Below are 19,829 nucleotides of genomic sequence, written 5' to 3'. Positions count from 1 at the left end.
AAGACCACATCTATGAATCCTTAGTTTTTTTATGATCATTGCTACATTCATAACTCAAACATTTTACACTCTAAAGCTATTTATTTACCATGTTTGATTTTTACAATGTTCTTATTGGTTATTATTTCTTCTTTTGTATCCATTCGTCTATGGATTTTTTTTCTTACTTAATTTATTAAAATGCAAAAAAGAAAAAAAGATTAAAACACTATAGTCTGTAAAAACTGCACACCTATTTTACAAGAGAAGGAAACTAATCACATGCACACAAAAGTGAATCAGAATGCTGTTCTCTTAGTGCATTCGTCATTATTGGCCAAGCAAAACAAAAGTAAAAACAGAATGAGGTCAAGCCAAAGTCTCTTTTTTTTCTGAACTGTGGATCATATGTATCAGTTTATGTACTACAGAGTGCATCTTAAATTATTTTTTATCATTGTTTTCACATAAAATTCTTAAATATAGACCAAATCTGATACCAATAAACATCTAAATAAATCTAGGAAGGAAGTGATTAAAGTGGAAATTTTGAGGGTTGCATTTCTGAAACAAAAGAAAATTATACAATGTTAAAAAAAAAACAATGTTCTATGCTTATAATGTAAGATTTAGAATTTCTGCATATTATGGCCTAGCATTAAACAGGTATTATGCAATAACATATCTTATTATACGTTACACATTTTCATATATGGCCTATTTTGCGAAGCTCTGGAGCGTTTTTGACTCTGGAAGGAGATCTGGAGAACACAGAACAAACATCACCACTGACATCTGACATAATACTTGTTAGATTTGTTATTCATATTCAACTACACACATACTGAGGAAAAAAATGACTGATTAGCCTTCCTGTTAGATGTAATCACTGTTACAGCTGAAGAAAACAAAACGAGCAATAGCAAAAAAACTGATTTTTCTTTTTCACGTTGTTAAATTTTTATATTGTTTATGGAACTTTTATTACTTCAATTGGACAGTGATACTTTCTTAATGGTTCTTACAGTAATTTTGAAATGAAAATTTGAAAATTATCAAAATAATTCCTACATACATAATTCCTACCACATCTCCAGGTTGACTAGAGGAAAAAAAAATGTTTTGTTTTGCCTAGTTTTCCACTGATGCAGTAGTCAAAAAACCACAAAATCTGTGGTTCCGTGGATCGATTTCAATTTAATGCCCTGTCCCCGTCCAATAAGGGAAAATTAACCCAATCACTTCATTTAAATGCACACTGTGTCAGAGACAGAATGCTTACCAAAGGTAACAGACACAACTGTGCACAGTCTTTGATAAGGCCTATTAAACAAACAAGTCAAATTCTTAGTGAATTCTGGAGATGTGTGAAGAGGCAAGGAGATAAAACCAAGATACATCAACCCTTTTTCTTAAGCTTACCATTTAACATTTGAAAATGTAGGTAAAATGATCGAATCTACTTGAAAAAAAATTCATAGTGGCCAGTCAGTTCTGCAATTATTCTGCATGCAGTTGCCCATTACTGTTTTCCCCCACAAGAAACAATTGTGAAAAAATGTTGTAACCATGGTAAAAGCACCAAATATCTCTGTATCCTGCAGTTTTTTCTACTAAAGTAAATTATAGTAAAAACTGCATGCACACAAGCGAAGATTAAAAGCCCACAAGTAGAGTTTAGTTGAACCAGAAACATAATTGCTAAAGTAGATTTTTTTTGTGAATCTGACATCAAAATTTCTTGACCTTCTTATAATTCAATGTTATTACCTAATATTAATATTAATGCCAGAAGCAAACTTACTAAAACATCTTCCTGTGCAGCTGACCTCTAGCTACAGTATCTCACTCTATGCATAACACTCATAAAACCCAAGAAGTGTACTTTAAATTTTCAAGTTAAGAATCACCACAATCAGAACCTGGCAGTCAAACAAACTCTCATGCAAAAGATATAGGATTACGAGACAAAATCCTATCATGGCTGAACTGACTTTCCTTCCACCAGCCTGTTAACATTGTATCATTTCAAGACAAAATGAATCAGCTATTAAAATACATTTTGCCTAAATAAATAGTTATGTGAAACAGGATTAAAAGCAAAACATGACTGCAGTAGTTAATGTCTGCAATGTGCGACTGGGGTTTACCTCGAAGCTTTTTGGTTATTTCTAACAAGCAAAAAGCTTCATTAGTCCGGATCTGTGCTAAACTGAAAACTGTGCAGCTTTCTCAATAGTCTCATGCATACTACTTTTACAAACTGCTGTGAAACAATGGTTTCCTCTCAAAAGAGAAAAGTTTTTATTTTTTCTTAATAATAATACTTAATAATAATAATCCTCCAGAACCAAATCGGCAGCAAAACAACAGAACAACAATGCAAAATGACAAAAGTGTTATACAAGGCATTGCACTTAGGGATCTGTGTTGATTTAACATTAACTTCTTGATTGTCACTTTTGTTATGGATAGATATAACAAAAGTCAGGACAAGTGAGGAGCAGGGATTCTAAGGTGAATTTGCTATATTTCCTGGCAGAAACAGAACAATTTGAAAGGTATAAGATGGCAGTAATAAGGTTCTTTAATTAGGCTATAGAAAAATTTTACTTTTGACATCACATCTGCAAGTGATCAATACGTTGAAATGATCGGTTCACAAGATATGTTCTCCGGGTCACACTGTTTGTTCATGCAGAACAGCAACTCTTCCAGCACAACCCGCATACTTAAAGAGTGTGATCTGTACACACTGTAATAAGGTGCCACTCCAGCCTGTTGCGTGTATCTGTCTTTTTACTCCAAGCTAATGGCTAAGATGTCAAGCAACATAAAAAACAAATGCATACATGCCCCCATTCTCATTATCTTTGTAAACTTGGGTACAAAAACTAAATGAACAGGGAGAAAAAGATACATACAATAAATGAAATATAAAAAAATTATAGTATTTATAAGGTTTACTTTCTCCTTTTGCTTTTTATTTATTTTAAACTTTTATTATTTCTTGTTTTCACTTTAGTGTGATATAACATATTTAACAACCAGATATTTAGTCACATACCATTTAATTATTTATTCTCTAGGTAGTAAAGCAGCTTTTGTGCATCATCACTCCCAAAATGCGTGATCAGCTTGGAGCAAAAACTTGTCCGATAGTATACCAGTTTCAACATCATAAACTGAGGTAGAAAAAATGCCTTTAACTGTGCAAAAAGCTAAAATGATGGCTGGACACTAGTCAGTGTTTTGAGATGATCACAGCATTTGCCAAGAGCAGAAGATTGTTGGTCCAAGCCACAAAATGAGCTAACACTGGTCCTCGGAGTCCAAATATCTGCAAAAATGTCTGTCTTGTCTCCCTCATGTCTCAAAATATAAAACTATGATGCTGTGTTAGAAGACTTTATCTCTTGAAACCACACAGAAAAAATAATTATATGCATCTAAGGGTTTGTGTGCACACTGATTTTCCTGTGTATAAACAATGTGCTTGTCAATGATGTATGCATATCAGGCAGTGTAATTACTTATTTGAAGAAATAGTGTCTGGATTTAGTATTTTGTCAGCATATTTGACAGTGAATTTGTTGATATAATCACTGCAGTGCTAGCAAATATATTCAGTGCTAGCAGTGTCCTGGACTAAGCTGTCACCCACATCTCAGGATCACAGTAGGCTAATTTCTGTTAAATATTCCATGTGGTAAAATATAACTTGTCAGGGAAATTTTGACCTTATGAGCAATAACAATAATTGTCTTGCTGGTTAACTAAGTACAGCAGATACAAATGTTCTAAAAAAGTATACCATTCAGCTTACATCATTCATAACGCCTGCCTCTTCAACTTTTATTTTAAAACATGTATATATTAAATAAACACAAATGTGTGTGTTTATTAAAAACATTACTATATGAAGGAAAATGGCACCATCTTTGGTTGCTAGTGGCAAACAAAATCAATAATGCACAGAAGATACAAGGTTATGATTATGGGGATTCTGAACTAATGACACATTTTTAGTTTTCCCCCAAAGATTGCTTAAATCATATCTAACTTCTTAAAACCACCTTCCTATATTGTTTCATCTTGGTTGCATGATCTATCATCCACCCATATTAATGGTATTAACTAGTATTGATAAATGTATTTCCTCTGTATCATAGTGGTAGTTTTGGTATTGATTTTAAGAGTTGTGAAGTTGTTCATTTAAGTTCAGTTTTATACATCATGTTTGAAAATGCTGTAGGCTATTTTTTGCTTCATTGTGCTGACTTCAACACCAAGGTATATTCCATCCTAACAAGTCAAAAGTTATAGTCATATATTTTAAAATTGCACCTTGGGTGCCATTGCTGTAGCTTTTATGCCATCAATTTAACCAGGATCTGTACAAAAATCAGATTTTGGCCTTCTTGAAAGTATTCTGAATTCAATTCAAGTATTAGCTCCTGGACAAGCTAAGATGCTTATACATTAGCTATCCAGGCAGCTGGATGGCAATTCTGGAGCACACAAAGACTTCCCTTTAACTAGGTTGGGGAGTGTGAGGAGAGCCAAAGCTATGCACTGATTTCCACATGGATATGGCCTATGGCACAGAGGTACCTGCCCTCAGCCATCTGCACTGATTTGACAAATGATTCTATATCAAAGGCTTCTGCACTGATTTGGGTGGTAATTGATTGGAAGTGAAGACTTCAAATCCCTGATTGGTTTAGCAGGATGTGGGGCCGAGATGTGGTGGCAAGTGTAAGAATTTCAAGGATAGGCAGCAAGAGAGAAATGAGTCTACAGTGCAGGAGATTTGTAAAATTTACTGTAAAGGGGATTTTCAAAGTATGGGAAAGGTTGCCCTGCAAAAGAGTGTTAAAATCTGTCAATATTTTCTAACAATTTTAAGGTTTTCTGTCATTTGACAGCAGACCAGTATTCACAGATGATAATCATATAATTTAATCATTAGCACTGGTCAAAGGAAAAGGAGTAGGTCATCGAAAAATCACAGGGAGTCCTTTTCAGTCCAGTACTATCTGTGGGAAAGACACTTAACCTGAAGTTGTTCCCAACAGCATAGCCTCCATCTTTAATGGAAGCTCTCTTGCAGTTTGGTGATAAGATGACACAAAACTTTTTCAAAAGTTCATTTGGAATAGACTGAATATAAAAAATTTAATTGGGCCATATTTATCCTTACAACATTTCAAGTGGGACCTTAAAGGTGTGTATACATATGAAGTGTTTTCATAATGCAGGCCAAGCTATAACCAGCTCCAGCCTACCTATGCAGTCATGTGTACAGTGTGACATGTTGAATGTTCTGCCGATAAGCCAGCGTAAGTGCAGAGGATTGTTAATGCGGTTGTGACAGGAACGCTAGGTATATATAGGCCCCACTGCCTTTATTACATGGCAGGATGACTGCACTGCATACCTTTTGCCATTTGACACAGACATGTGCTGTTAGCTAGTGACAGATGCTGCACAGTACTGGTCCCAGAGGTCACAAATGACCTTTGGATTGCCTTTTTTTTTTCAGTCACAAAGCATTATTTGCTTGACGATAGCCACCAATGCAACCCCAGGCATTGTGACGGAGCCGTGGGTTGTTACTGCTTGTCTTTTGAGCTCAAATTTATCTCAGCTGACTTTTGTGCTTGTGTCTATGTGTACTTGTATGTCAGAGAGGGGGATTGATTGAATATATGTGTGTCAGTGCACTTTAATGTAAAAGCACATGAATGCTGGTCTGCAGGAAGATGCCTCAATAACTACCAACAGTTGTGATGCTTAAACTTCAGCTAAATTGCTACATGTTGATCATCTAGTTCAGAAGCTTGACAGATTCACTTTTATCATGCAGAATTATTCACCAAGATGTGCAAGTTCTGTTGCCTTTTTTAGTTGCAGAATGACTACTCATGGCAGCTGGTAGGCATTTTATCCAAGACCACAAGGGTAAAGTGCTTTCAAGGAGTAGGGTGTCTGTAAAGGGTCTTACTCACTTCACTTTACAAGGCACTCTCTTTTAGTAACAAAATGAGATGCAAGATTTAAGTTAAGTTATTTCAGAAATGGCAGGAACAAGTTGCAGTGCAAGCTCATTTTGTCAGGGGGTGAATGAACTCTACCCAAACCCTCTCTGCATCTGTTATCTTTTTATGTTTACAAACATGTGCATGTTTATGAATGGACCACAGAAGCTCTTTTATTTTATTAGATGCACCTCGCCAGTACTGCCTCCAGAACTGCAATAGTAAAGATTCAACAATGTCTCAGAAACATTCCTCTGAGATTTTTCGCCTTATTTACATGACAGCAGTTGCTTACATCACACAGTTGAGGCAGATTTCTTGACTGTACATCCCTGATGCAAATCTCCCGTTCCACCACATCCCAGAGGTGCTCTACTGGATTGAGATCTGGCGACTGTGGACACAATGGGAGTAGAGTGAACGCATAGTCATATTCAAGAAACCAGTTTGAAATAATCTGATCTTTATGACACATTGGATAGTCTTGCTAGGAGTAGCAGTTATAAAAAATAGGGACATTGTGCTCTTAATGGGATGGACATGGTCAGCAGTAATACTAAAGTAGCCTGTGGCATTTAAAAAATGCTCATGCTACTAAGGGGCTCAGAAAATATCCATCCCCCACATGATTACAGCACCTTAGCGTTCATGCAAGGCAGGATGGATCTATCTTTTTTATGCTGTTTACATCTGATTTAGTCTCGCTATTGCATTCCTGTGCAATTTCTCAATTTTCGCAGTGGAGGATGGTTGTTTACAGTGCAGGCAATTACCGGTAAGCTCCTTAGCATTGAACTGCCGCATTCCATACGTCACTGACAAATGTTAGCAATTGGGTAAAATTTAAAACCTCAACACAGTCCACGCCTCCAGGAAGCAATCAGGTCTCAACAGCCGAGAGCCCAGACTTTCTGTACGAAGCAAATAGCATAGGATAAGGGGCTGGTTTTTAGCAGGTGACACCAGATTAGACCTGAAAACGAGACTCATGAGATGAGTGAACACTTTCCAAATCAGTTATTGTCCAACTTTAGACAATAACTGATTGTCCAAACTGATTGTCCAAAATCGATTTGGATTAATTTTGGTTAGTTTATCCAAGCTGTGACCACACTTTGCTGTTTTAGGTGGCACCCAACATGCTCTTTTGTAGCTGAAGTTCATGTGCATCCTGGCGACATGCTGACATGTTGTGAATTTAAATATGGTGTTTGGTAAACTTTATCCAAATTAATGTTGTTTATTCATTGTCTTCTCCCTGTTTTTCTTGGTCCTTAACAAGGCATTTTGGTCCATACAATGGCTATGCAATGGATATTTTCATTATTAACAGTTTTCTGCAAGTAAAAGTCTCCACAGAGTAACTGTTTCTGAAATGCTCTGACTCGCCTGTATCCCACAAACAGCCCAGTAGGCTTAAAGTCACTTTAAGTGCCGTTCCTTCTACATTGGTGTAACAATGTCTTCACTATGTCTAGATTTCTTGGTAATGCCATGTGATCAAATCAATTTGCTGTTTGTGTTAACAAGAAATTAAACAGGTGTACCTAATAAATTGGCTGGTGCGTGGGTGTCATTGCATCAGGCCACTTCAAATAGTTCCAGTTAAAATCATTCAACTTTGACAAAGAAACGAACAGATCATAATTACAACTCTACAGCTGCGATAGCATGTTTCTATGCTTGCATCAGTGATTATATTTCATTTAGTTACCTGTCATGCAGTGATGTGAACCTGTAATGCATACTGCATAATACCTTGTGAAAAACCAACACAATTTCTACTGCCTCAAGCTCTGTGTCAGAAATATGATCTTACCTTCACCTCTTACACTGAATGCTGCACTGTAATGATGATGTGAGGTGAACCCACACATCAATTATTCACATAATGCAAGATGTCTCACTTTTTATCTTCTCACTAGCAAGGGAGAAGCATTTAAGAAAAGCAGAGGTGAAAGAAAAGTGGAATGAATGCTCGGTAGATAAATAGAATTTTGCATTGCCCTGTCAATGCTCTTGATGCAAGTTATAATTGTAGTTTGATAATATGTGGACCATGGGGATGTTCACTATGCAATATGTGGCCTTTAGACTAGTATCACTATGGAAACCAAAGGCCCTGAACGACCTGTAGTGCCCACCCACTTGGACAGCCGTTAATCATCTTCGTTCAGATCCTGGCACTGCAGAATTTGGCCAGTGTGTCAAGAAGCAATTATATATACTTAGTGCTTGGGCATCAGATCTCCTCCCTCCTCTTTTTTCCTCGCTCCCTCTCAAACCCTTAATATAATCATAGAGCAGTCAGTTTTAAAGGCTTCTGTTCACTTCAATGTCTATCTGGGGGATTCACACAATGTAGAAGAAAAAAAAAAGTTTCAAAAGAGAGAATGTATTCCATTCTGAGAACCATAATAATCAGAATACTCTTTACATATAAATCGTATTCAGCCATTTACTCATTTTACCAGCCTCCTGAGCTGACTGACATACTAAATTACCCCAGCTGGCCCCATTGCATTCACTGCACATATTGGGCTGGTGCGGATCATGGAGACTAATGTGAGCTGACTAGAGGGAGATTATGTTCCGGTGCTAACAGCTAAAACGTGAATAACACCATCCACAAACCCACGGTGTTCCCCTGTTACATCAGCCCCGATTAACTATTTGAAGATGGAAAGAGAAGAAGTCCAGTCAGGATATAATCAGATAGAAATATGGCAGACAGACATAGTACAGGCGTCCAAAGTAAGGCTCTAGCTCCTGCACAAAAACATTTTTCAATGCCTAATTATATTAGATTATGCCAATTATCAATTTGTAGCACAGAGAAAAGCACATTGGTTTAAAAAAAAAACATTTATCCAATGTGAGTATTTTACAATGGTTACTGTTTTCTAAATTATAAAAAGGGTGTGTTCAGTTGTGTGCTATAATAAGGAAACGGTTATATGGCAGTGTTTTTGTGGAAAGGAATTATTTCTGTATTAAATCATGCCTTTACAAGTCACAAATCAGTGAAAAGTGCTGGGTTGTTTCTTTACCCCAAATGCTGGGATAATGCTATTGGATCAGACACTAGGTGGTTTTAACACTAGCATTAAGACTCACTCAAAATATTGACTTAAGTTGGTTCTCCATTGTCAACTTTAGTTGTGTTAGGTTAAAATGTTTGAGTACCACCATAACTCATATATTGAGTGAAACTTTTGTTTTGAAAACCATCTTTCTTACAGGCCTATTCTTTTTATGACATTTTTGTTAGCCTCATTGTTAAACATTTGTCACTTTGACCTATCTTCTAGGTTAAAGACCAGTAACCTGAACCTGCAGTGTTAAAGCAACTGAGGCCTGGATCGGTCCATATTTGAATCCAAGAGTACAATAGCAAGAACCCAAGCTAGTGTCTATTGCACAGCAGTTTTTGGAGGACTGTAATTTCATTCTCTTTATCTGTTTAGCTTTCACTTGCTTCTTGTTTTTGTCTTGTTACTAAAACAAGATCAGGCAAAAAATAAAAGAAAAACATACTTAGGCAAAAACAACGCATAATTAGAAATATTTTTTACTGCATAAAACTCCCTGCTTCACACACGTAACACATCAGAAATTTGACACAGTGAAAGAATCTGGCGAATTTAGAGGGAACCACGTTCAAAGTTCAGGCCATGGGGTTGAGGACCAGACGTGTTATTTTGGCACTGACATATAAACGACAGAGCTAAATTGCTTTCCATTAGATTTCTCATCAACAGACTGGGAGGAGAAACACATTGGTTTGTTATTATTTACTGTCTAACAACTATCTTTGGATATGAATGCGCCGAGAGTCATTTTAGACAGCTGGTTGTGCATTAGGGATGTAGAGCAGTGCTAGGCTTTGAACAGTTGATGACAGGCTGTCAGACAGCCTCCATCCACTGGGCTCCTTTTACCAAGGTCCACTTTTGCAATGAGCCACTCTCCACCATAACAGCCATTCATCCAGAAAAGGACATAGGCATTTTTGATGTGTTTGGTGCTAAGTGAAGTAAAATTGTGCGAACTTCACTGGATAGCACCCTATCACATTTGCAAGAAGCACGCACTGAGAGGAAAGGTTGAAGGGGAGAATAACTTTACTGCACAGAGATGACTTGAGACTATCAGAGAGAAATAATGACTTTGACTGTGCCTGATAACTACTAATTAGTATTGAATAATTTTGCCCTTCTCACCTCATGTTAAATAGATCTTGAATGATTTACAGAATGCTCAAGGCAAGAGCCAAAAATGAAATTGTTGGTTTGAAATAAAAGCAGCTTCTGTTAGAATCTCCGGTAAAAAGTTAGAGTTTATACATCATTTCACAAAGAATAATACACTCATTGAGGCTTTGATCAGACTTGTGAAACAAAACTCAAACAAAAAATACAAGGTATGCAAAAACCAAAGAGTAGCCTTTCCAGAAAAAAAAGAAAAACAAAATACAGATTTACATTGTAACTTAAGAACATCCTAAAATATCTGCCATTATTTTACAGAATTATGTTTTATCCCTTGACTGAAATAAAGCAGAAGCTTACCTTATGAGGACAAATGGGTGGTGGAGAGTTAAAAGTCTTCTCTGGTGTCTGGCCGGGGTTCTACAAGAAAAACACATTATCAGGGACGTGTAGAGTGCATCTCCAGGCAAATCTTTAGTGACAGAAGTTGCAGCTTATGTCCTGGTGCCTGCTATTTAGCATTTTTGTTATATTTTTTTATGGGGGTTAAGTGGCTCTCCACTTCCACTCTCTGCCACCCACTAATCCAGAAGCAGCAGCTTTTGTTGATCGTCACATTTTAAATGTTTCAGAAGCCTCATCTCTCCGTGCCTCACTTAGTGGGGAGTAAGGCGATTCACGTAACATTTCACAGACATTTTTATCCAGAGCGTCTCACAAATGAGTGGCATGCAGGTTTTCAAATTTATAATGTCTACGAAAAGTTAATTATATCAGTAATTCAATTCAAAAACTTAAATTTGTGCATATAATACTCTCCGTTAATTTTGTTACCTATGACCTTCAGCTAATGCAAAACCAAATTCCAGTTTTTCAGAAAATGGTAATTGGAGTAGTAATTTGTCAACCCACAGAAAAGTCCAAGTACTGCACAGCGCTCTCAATATTTGATGGGTTGTGATTCCTTTTGCAGGAGCTACTGTAGTGTGGCATGAAGGTATTCAGCACAACACAACAAGGTATTGTTGCACAGCTGAGGCATCAAGGAACCCTAGTTTACTTGAGCAACAGAATTCAGCTCTTCTGTTGGGTCTGGTACCTCATCATACTCTTGACAATACCTCCTACAGTGTGTGGGAGGTGGGATAATTTTCTAAATCAAACATAATCATGTAGTTTGACTTATAATCTTTTGAAGACTGCTATTGTATAAGCATGATTTTCTATCAGATTTTTACCTTTCACTAAACTTTCCGATGTTGGATACAGCACTGAACTGCCAGGAACTTTTATAATGGTCTTTTGTAGCTTAATCTTATTTGGAGTTTACATTACATATAAGTTTAAATAAGCAGGCCAATGCTATTTTTTGTATTCAAATGGGCTTCTTTAATTGGTGTTCTGTAATATTCTACCTTTATGAGAAGAATAATTGAGGGGTCTCATTAGCTTCAATCAAGAAATATCACAATTAACAGAAATAAATGCTGTACGTCACTCATTGCAAATGCATCTTTGCAATCTCTGAGCTTCACTTTTTTTAACTGAACTACCTAAATAAGTTCACTTTTTTTGGATATTTTTAAGTTATTAAGATGCACCAGTGTGTGACTGCCATGGAGTTTGGTGTTTTGCCCAAACACTAGAATCTGCAAATATTTTCTCTCATTTTACTATCCTGATTATAAATCCCATGTTTTTGCCTTTGTTTTCCAGTTCCCCATATTTCTATCTCTCCGCATGGATTATAAATCCGTCTTTGTCAGAAGATTCCACTGAGCATATGTTCAGGACTTTTGCACAAGCGCCTGATAGCACATTTTGAGGTTAAATGATCATCACATTGTTAATACACCAATACATCACTCAGACACAAGAAAACACCATTAAAAAGTACACACAAGGTACGTCAACAAGGCAACAACAGATGGTCCTGCTGCTTGTGATTATGCAGAGATCCAAACTATTTGCATACTCACATAGCAACTGCACAAAAAAAGAGTAAACAACAAGCCTTCTTAAACTGACCTGGGTGAGAAATGAAAAGAGCAGTGGGTGAGGCCAAACCCAGCAGGAAAGTGGATGGGCTCGGAAAATGTCTTTTGGAATCTACTAAGGGTCTACCCCCTGGGAAGGCCCTGTTGATTTCCAAGCAGGTGCTTTCAGTTATGTCCTCATATCCAATTATGTGCCTGTGGTATGTCTGATGCGCTGTGACACTATTAATGGTTGCCTTATGGTATCACCAGGACAGATGAGACACTCAGCTCTCCAGACTCTTAACATCTATATTTCATTGCCGCGTAGGAGGAGAACACCTCACTGGCCGCAGCAGCCGAAGGAGGAAAAAAAAAGAAAAAGAAAAACAAGCAGGCTTTCAGCGTAGCGTAAACACCATGGTATAAAATATAAATGACTAAATGGGTCTTTCTGTGACGGTAGAATTAGCAGACAAAATTTTCCCTACAGATTGAGGATGTAATATAGACATGATATCTTAACGACGACAAGGCAAATACACTTTTTTTTTTTCTTTTGGAATATGAGCAAAAAATGGGCTTTGTTTGTTTTCTCAATGTTCTTTTTTTTCTGGTTTTTGCTCAGAGATGTGAGGAAATTACCCGACCTTGGCTCCAAACTTTGCTTCCAAAATAATGAATTTTAAATTCCTTGCTATATTTTTACACAAGCAAAAATGGAAAAGAAAGTGATTTTTTTTCCTATTAATTATGAAGTGACCAAGGCTTTTCAATACGGAAAATTTGGCCATTTTCTACTGAAGGTTAATCAATAAGTTAGAAATGAAAAAGAACAGCCTCACACAACTCATTCCACCATAGCTTGTAAATAACTTAAAATATATTGTATTTTCTGTTAAAACAGAAAAAAACACTTTATTCAGTTGAATTTTATTCTAAATAAAAAAACAATAGGCATATTTTTAAGTTTCACATGGTTCATTTCTGTCATTAAAAAGCACAAATAATGTGGTGAAATAAAGACTGACGGTATAAAATGTGTTTCTAAAGTCAGAATGGACTTTTGTTCATTTAAATAAGAATCCCTGATGCCAGCCAGAAATGATTTAAAATCCCTCCTTTTGTTTGTACATACAAATATGCACTCTTTAGCTACGGTGATAATTGTTTTATTTTAAAGATTCTATTCTCACTTTATTCTTCGAGCTGAGTAAAATGTCACTTTTAATTCCCACATCATCCCTTTGTCACCCAGTCCTACTGAATCCCACTCCTGCAGACACTGATTATTAATGATTAGTATTTCATCAGTGGGAAACCATGCAGCTTTTGTGAGAAACAGCTAATGGCTCATCCTCAGATTTATGAGAGTTATGAAGGATGGCACATTCAGAGGAGAAAACCAAAGTGAGAGCACAAAACACGAAAAACAGCTGTCACTTTTCAACTTTGGTCAGGGACATTTTGTATCTGATAAAGAAACGACATTGACAGAGCTTGCAACAGAGGGCATTTGATTACACCACATATTGATGTTTTTGTATTTTCAGAGTGCTGCGGGTGGTTATTGTAATTTGATGAGGCCCAGAGAGCACAATTCTATGATATATAACAGAAATAATTTACTGAGGAAATGGAACAATAACTGAAATATGAGGTTTCTTCGTCTGACTTCTTGGAGACATGCTGATTTAGTAAAAATGCTTTTGCTCTTCCTCAAAAAATTGTTTCTCTTCAACCTGATATCTTCCATCAAAGGCTCCTACAACTCATACAGTCTTAATTACATGTGCTGAAAAACAGGGGACATAACACTTTGCACACTTATTGACACCACTGAAGAATGAACCTTTTGCCTTTAATAGTGTATAAAAATGGATGGATGGACTTTTAGGGCAGGTCTGTTGCATCTTTGCACAATCAGAGATATAAACGTTTGTCAATTTTTCTTTACCAAATAACTCAAGATGTGTCAGATTGGTTGGAAAGTGTCTGAGAACATAAATTTACATAAGTTTTCTTTGCTTCGTAATGTCTGTCCCTTTGTTGCTTTATTGATTTGTTGGTTATGATGTTTCCAAGCAAATGCAGTATTTGCAGGGAATACTGGATGAACGTGAAACCAACAGGGAACCCCTGAATACCAATACATGTGTTCAGGTTTGTAGCAATACAAAATGTGGAAAAGTTCATTAGCCTACGTCTGTGGTTTTGTAAGCCTATAATATGGTAAGACAGGTGCCTCTTTCTTGTAGCCAATACTTAAAAGTTGAAAAGACAACAAAATTAGTCATTCAAGTATGAGGCAGGTATGTGCCAATGCTAATAGGTCAGGAAATGACTACAATAAAATAGCCTGAGTCTATAATCAGAACAATATTTGTAAAGTTTAGAAACAACTTTAACTGTGAGACACAATAGGGATCTACTGTAAGTTTTTCTCACCATTATGAGTAGGAAAATAGAAGACATATAAAATCCCCAAAACTCTCAGTAAAAGAACTACAGAAAAGATTTTCATCTTGGGGCCACCAAGTCTCTATTGCACTTATTTATTTTCGGGCTTTTGTAGGCATCCTCACCAGGGTTGGCAATAATTGTGGAGGGTGATGTATAACCCCAACACAGGTTCGTGTAGCAGATGTAATATATAACAATGTAGTCACATTCATTGCTTCCCCAAGAAGCCTCACGGAAGAGAAACAAAAGCACCATTCAGAGCTGAGTGGACAGGGACTTGTGGCACATTTGTGCTCATCACCCCCAACGACTCTGCCTCCATTTTGTGGACATACAAGGAGGCTTTATACTGTGATCTTGCCCAGCCTGTGCTAAAGTGCAGCACAGCATTCAGTAAACTGTATTCCTACCAGTTAGTTACTTCTTTTCTAGCCCCATTTGCTACCCCAACACTGCACCGCACCCTACCCCCTTCCTCACCCTGACCAATAAAATACAGTTCTTTGACTAGGATTAAAGGAGCAATGTAGTTCAAGGATTATCAAATGCCTTTGATCATGTGACTGCCATGTTTTTGATCTACAGAACATAGCTCCAAATATATTCTCTTTCTCGTGCCTTCTGTCTCCATCCCTCTCAATGGATTTCCCCTGGCTTGCTTATTCTCTGCAATTTGAGAATAGTTCTTGACAGGCAGTGAAAATGCAGAATGTAACAAGTGTAATACACATACATCTCTTGAATGTGTTTTTTATTAACACTGTAATAAAAGGAATGAAGCTTGCATGTGTTAGGCAGGGTGAGAACACTGGGTGATGAAGTTTGATGTCATATTTATTTATCACTGTAATATGTTTATTAAAACATAAGGTTGTTTTTAGACCTCTGTAGGTTTAGAAACCTGTACAGATTTCTAAGCTCAGATGGAAGACATCATGCCTCTCTTCTTTGAGGATAATGACACAGTTGTTTGGGGTTTAAAGAAAGTGACCCCACTGTTTATTATTTGCCTTTGAAAGACAAAGTTAGGTTTGAATTTCTTTAATCCCCACTTCAGCTCAAACTGTGCCCTGCTGTTGTTCATTAACAGTAGCCTGGAGCTACATTGCAATATTTCAGTTCAAGCACTATTATTATTTAGAGACTGAATGGGACTTGCAATCAAAGCAGCATTTTTGTGTCCAATACTTGCATCACAAAGACAAGCCCATTATAGAAACATATGACCATGGAGCAGGAAGATATATAGTAAAAATTAAGTCAACGTGAAACACAAATGTTCCATACACTCACACAATCATCTCACATTACTGTCATTGCCAAGGCAAGAATTGAACACATCACAATAATTATTTTGATGACTCTCCAAGCAATGCAACATTTCAGTGTGAATGGTGCTTGGACCTTGCATCATTACAAGGCGTGGTTTCAGGCGATGAAAAAAAGAAGCCCATCAAAAAATGATTGAATATCATTTTAATGGGTAGATCCCTACAAGGCTTTCATACTGTCTACCTGCCATGTTATTAGATAGACCATGTCAGTCATGCTGGGGAACACAAAGTCAACACAGACAGGCTGACGAGACATAAGCATGCCGGCTTCCATCTTCCTCCCAGCTTGGCATGTTTATCTAGTCTTCCATGTGCGCTTAGTGCAGTACTGTGCATATGCATACAAAATGATGAAGGTTCAGAAACCAGTGCCTGAAGGAAGCTGCACATATAGCACAAGTGCTTTGAAATTCTGCCAGGGTGGGCCTCATTTGCAAAGCAATTTGACAACAAAAGTAAAATACTCTGCAACCTCAAACCCAATTCTGGAGGTGCTGAGAGAGGGAATTTGTGTGGTTTACATCCGGTGTCTTGCGTAGGCGTGCACGGGCGTGTGTGTTTCTGACATGGCAAGTCTGCAGACCTTGCATTGCATCAGTGCGATGTCATGACTGATTTGGTAAAGAAAAGGCATAACCATTCTGTTTGAGGGGTGAGTCCCAAAGACAGAGGGAGCTTGCATTTGAGCTAAAGCTCTACTGAAAAACTGTGTAATTAATAAACACACAGCCGTTGTGTTTAAAACACAACATATTTCATAGTATTTTAAGTGTTTTGTGTTTATTTGCACACACTTGGTACATAATGTTGATTCTGATTCTAAATATATACTGACCAAGTGCAATAAGATCCAGTTCATTTCCAATAATAAGCAGATGGTCACCATCCATTCCTCTTTGTTCTTTGTTTACCAGGGACATTATTTTTTATTATTTTGTAGAAACGGCCTCTTTCTTGTGCAGGAGATTGTTTTTAAAATGCAGCGCCTCTCTGGATTAACTGAAGCAGGATTTGGTTGTTTGGGGGATTTTATTTTTCTTTTTACAAGGCAGCTTAGTACTACTTTTATTGCCCACAGAATGCTGCTGCTAGAGTTCTTGCTTTAGAATTTTTTATATACTTTTAGAAAAGATACCAAACAACATTGCTAAAACCATTTATGTCCTAACATAATAATCAAACATTCTGTATGCGTATGTCATTTGCTGTATTTGGTGCTTCATTAAAGCTTTCCGTTTCCCTAATGTCTCATAAACAATCTCACAGTCTTATTTTGTCAGGGGATTCTGGTTTTTATTGTTTTGCAGTGGCCCTCAATGGTGTTCCATCCTCACTGTTAAAGTTTCTTGTTTTGGAAGCTATAAAACTTCAGACCATAATAAATAATTTCTAAACTCTCTCCACTGTTCACATGACATATATTCTGTACAGTCAACAGCAAACAAATAAGCAAATGTAATACACACACAAGAAAATAAAAAAACATTGAATAGTAATTGTCAAAGTGCTGCAACTACAGCTAGGTTGCAACATGTTTTATTTTTATAATAGAGTTTTTTAAATGTAATTTCAGCATTAAATCATAAAGTTCACAAAAGACAACCATTTTACTGAATCTGATCAACCAGAAATGAAGTTCAGAAGTATTGATGTGCTATTTCTGTGACTTACAAGGGTTCTTCCAAATCTATTAAATTTTGATGGCATAACTTGTCCACTGTCCTCTTTAGGTTACCTCACAGATTTTCTGTCAGATTTAGTTTTGATTCCTGGGTTAGGATAATGGCTTGGCCGTTCCAAATCTTTTTTTTAATTTTTATTTTGGATTTTTTTTATTTGGAGGTACAGTATGTATGCACTCAAATAGTGCTACAAAATGACATTCATCTTTATCATCAGGTTAACTGCAACAACCTAATATTTCACGTCTAAACTGACTAGCATGTAAAAAATGTCTTGGTTTTATGTGCCTTTAAAAAAACCACAGACCCATCCGATGCTGCAACCACAGCAGTCATGGGATTCTTTTAGTGATGCACAGTGATTCTATGTGTCACACATATCTTTTAGAGTTGTGGCTCAAAAGTTTGGATTTGGTGTCATGAGAACACATTCCCCCACAGGCTTTTTTGGTCACAATGGTAATATAAATTCTCAAATTATTAATTACTGTCTTGACTGTAATAAAAAAAAAAAAGAAAGACAGACAGATGGCAAAACAAAAGTTTATGAGAACAACAAGACTTTATGCCAGGTGTGAGATCAATAACACTGAATGCTTGCATGTGTTTTGACAGTGACAGTTTCATGTGTTAATGTAGGCAGTTCATATGTTAATTCTGAACACATGAACCATTTATGAAATATGTAGTTAGTCTATAGTCAGTAAAAAAAAAAAGAAAACGTAAAACTTTTTTTTCCTGTAACCTCAAACAGTAATAAAGACAATTTTGAAAATTAAATGCTCTATATATAAAATGTGTGACAACATAATAATTTCTCAAACAGTGTAACAGCAGTTTTGACACAAATTGAGGCCATGCGACGAGAGACTGCCTGATGAAAAGCGTTCTAATCCTGTCATAGTTTGGGTGACTTTCTAAGATAAATACTTTGGCATTGTCTTGATGAGAGAGCCTTGCCTCATTTTAAGTGTCTTTGGGATCTGGATCAGTCCACATGATGGGAGTCAGACTTGTACACTTGACCATATAATGTGCCATGCTTGTCGAAAAGCAGGAATGCATTTCTCTCTTCAAAGTATGATTCTTGGCCTGCTCTCATTGCTCGTTCTCTCTAACCAATTTGTCATTCAGAGACCAGCCTCGCTGCTGCCAGCGCCGGGATGATAGCAGTAGGCCTTTCTGATCCAGGCAGTGGCAAGGGAGTAGGCCAAGTGTTACACGAGCCACCCTGGGACACCAAGCCGGCGCTTTCGCCGCCTGATGCACGCCTCCATGGCCTGAGAAGAACTAGCTTTGCAGATGCTTTCGATTCGTTACAGAATGGAGCTCATCTACTTTGTGGGAACATTTGCTTTGTGCATGCGTGTGCCACATTTGTGCTTGTTTGTGTGTTGCAATAGCATGTTTGCATGAAAATGCATGTGTGTGTCAAAACAGATTAAGAGGGTATGTTTGAGTGTTCTCTGTACGTCTGTGCATGGATGAGTAAGAAGCAGCTTTAAGTATAAAGATGAGGTTATGCTGAAATGGGGCTAAGGCTTACTTTTCTGGTTCACAATTACAATGTTCACTGTGTACTGATGATCTAAAGAGTTACTGTCACACCAATGTGCTTAAGAGGTTAGAATTTTTCCTACATCACAGTCTTCTATAAAGGCAAAAGGAAACAGAAATTCGTTGTCACCACTTCATTATTCTTGTTTTAAGCAACTGTTAATGGCCTCATTTAAATGCCTGAATGCTGCTTTGCTGTTAGGCTTATCATCAAGTTGCTCAATTTACTCCTGGAGTTCTTTCTCTAGTTGGTTGAGCAGAGAATTAAGAATATTAAAATTTTTTATTAGCAGCAAGTTATTGCCTCTCATGGTCAGGCAAAACTTTCTGTTAATAAATTTAACAGCATTCAGTCACGTTAAATTACTTGGTTCCGTAAGCTCAGCAAGAAAAGCACCCAAAGTTCTTTGAATTTAAGTACCTGTTTGAAAAACTGACAATATGATCTAAAACAGTGGAATTAAATAAAAAAAAGTTATGCAACTACTTAGAAAAAAATGCTTTACAAGCGCAGAGTTCAACATGCTTAATATAAAATCCAATTTGACCTCCCATCCACTTTTTATGTTCTACTGTATATTTTTAT

General features: G+C 36.9%; 1 protein-coding gene across 4 annotated transcripts in view; it reads right to left on the bottom strand.

Annotated features, from left to right (window-relative positions):
* Nucleotides 1-19,829, bottom strand: part of pcdh11 (protocadherin 11) — a 163,638-nt gene that overhangs the window by 83,561 nt on the left and 60,248 nt on the right. For 2 of the 4 annotated variants that reach the window (XM_032554871.1, XM_032554872.1), the window contains exons 4-5: nucleotides 10,592-10,651; nucleotides 6,316-6,414 (exon numbers count right to left, since the gene is read on the bottom strand). In XM_032554871.1, coding sequence (XP_032410762.1) covers nucleotides 6,316-6,414; nucleotides 10,592-10,651 — 159 coding nt within the window. The remainder of the gene's footprint in view (nucleotides 1-6,315; nucleotides 6,415-10,591; nucleotides 10,652-19,829) is intronic. The other 2 variants (XM_032554873.1, XM_032554874.1) reach the window with 1 other exon arrangement.

This window comes from Xiphophorus hellerii, chromosome 23 (assembly GCF_003331165.1).
Source record: "Xiphophorus hellerii strain 12219 chromosome 23, Xiphophorus_hellerii-4.1, whole genome shotgun sequence".
Taxonomy (NCBI): Eukaryota; Metazoa; Chordata; class Actinopteri; order Cyprinodontiformes; family Poeciliidae; genus Xiphophorus; species Xiphophorus hellerii.
The sequence above is the reverse complement of the archived record's forward strand: the minus strand, read 5'-3'. Positions and strand labels throughout refer to the sequence as shown.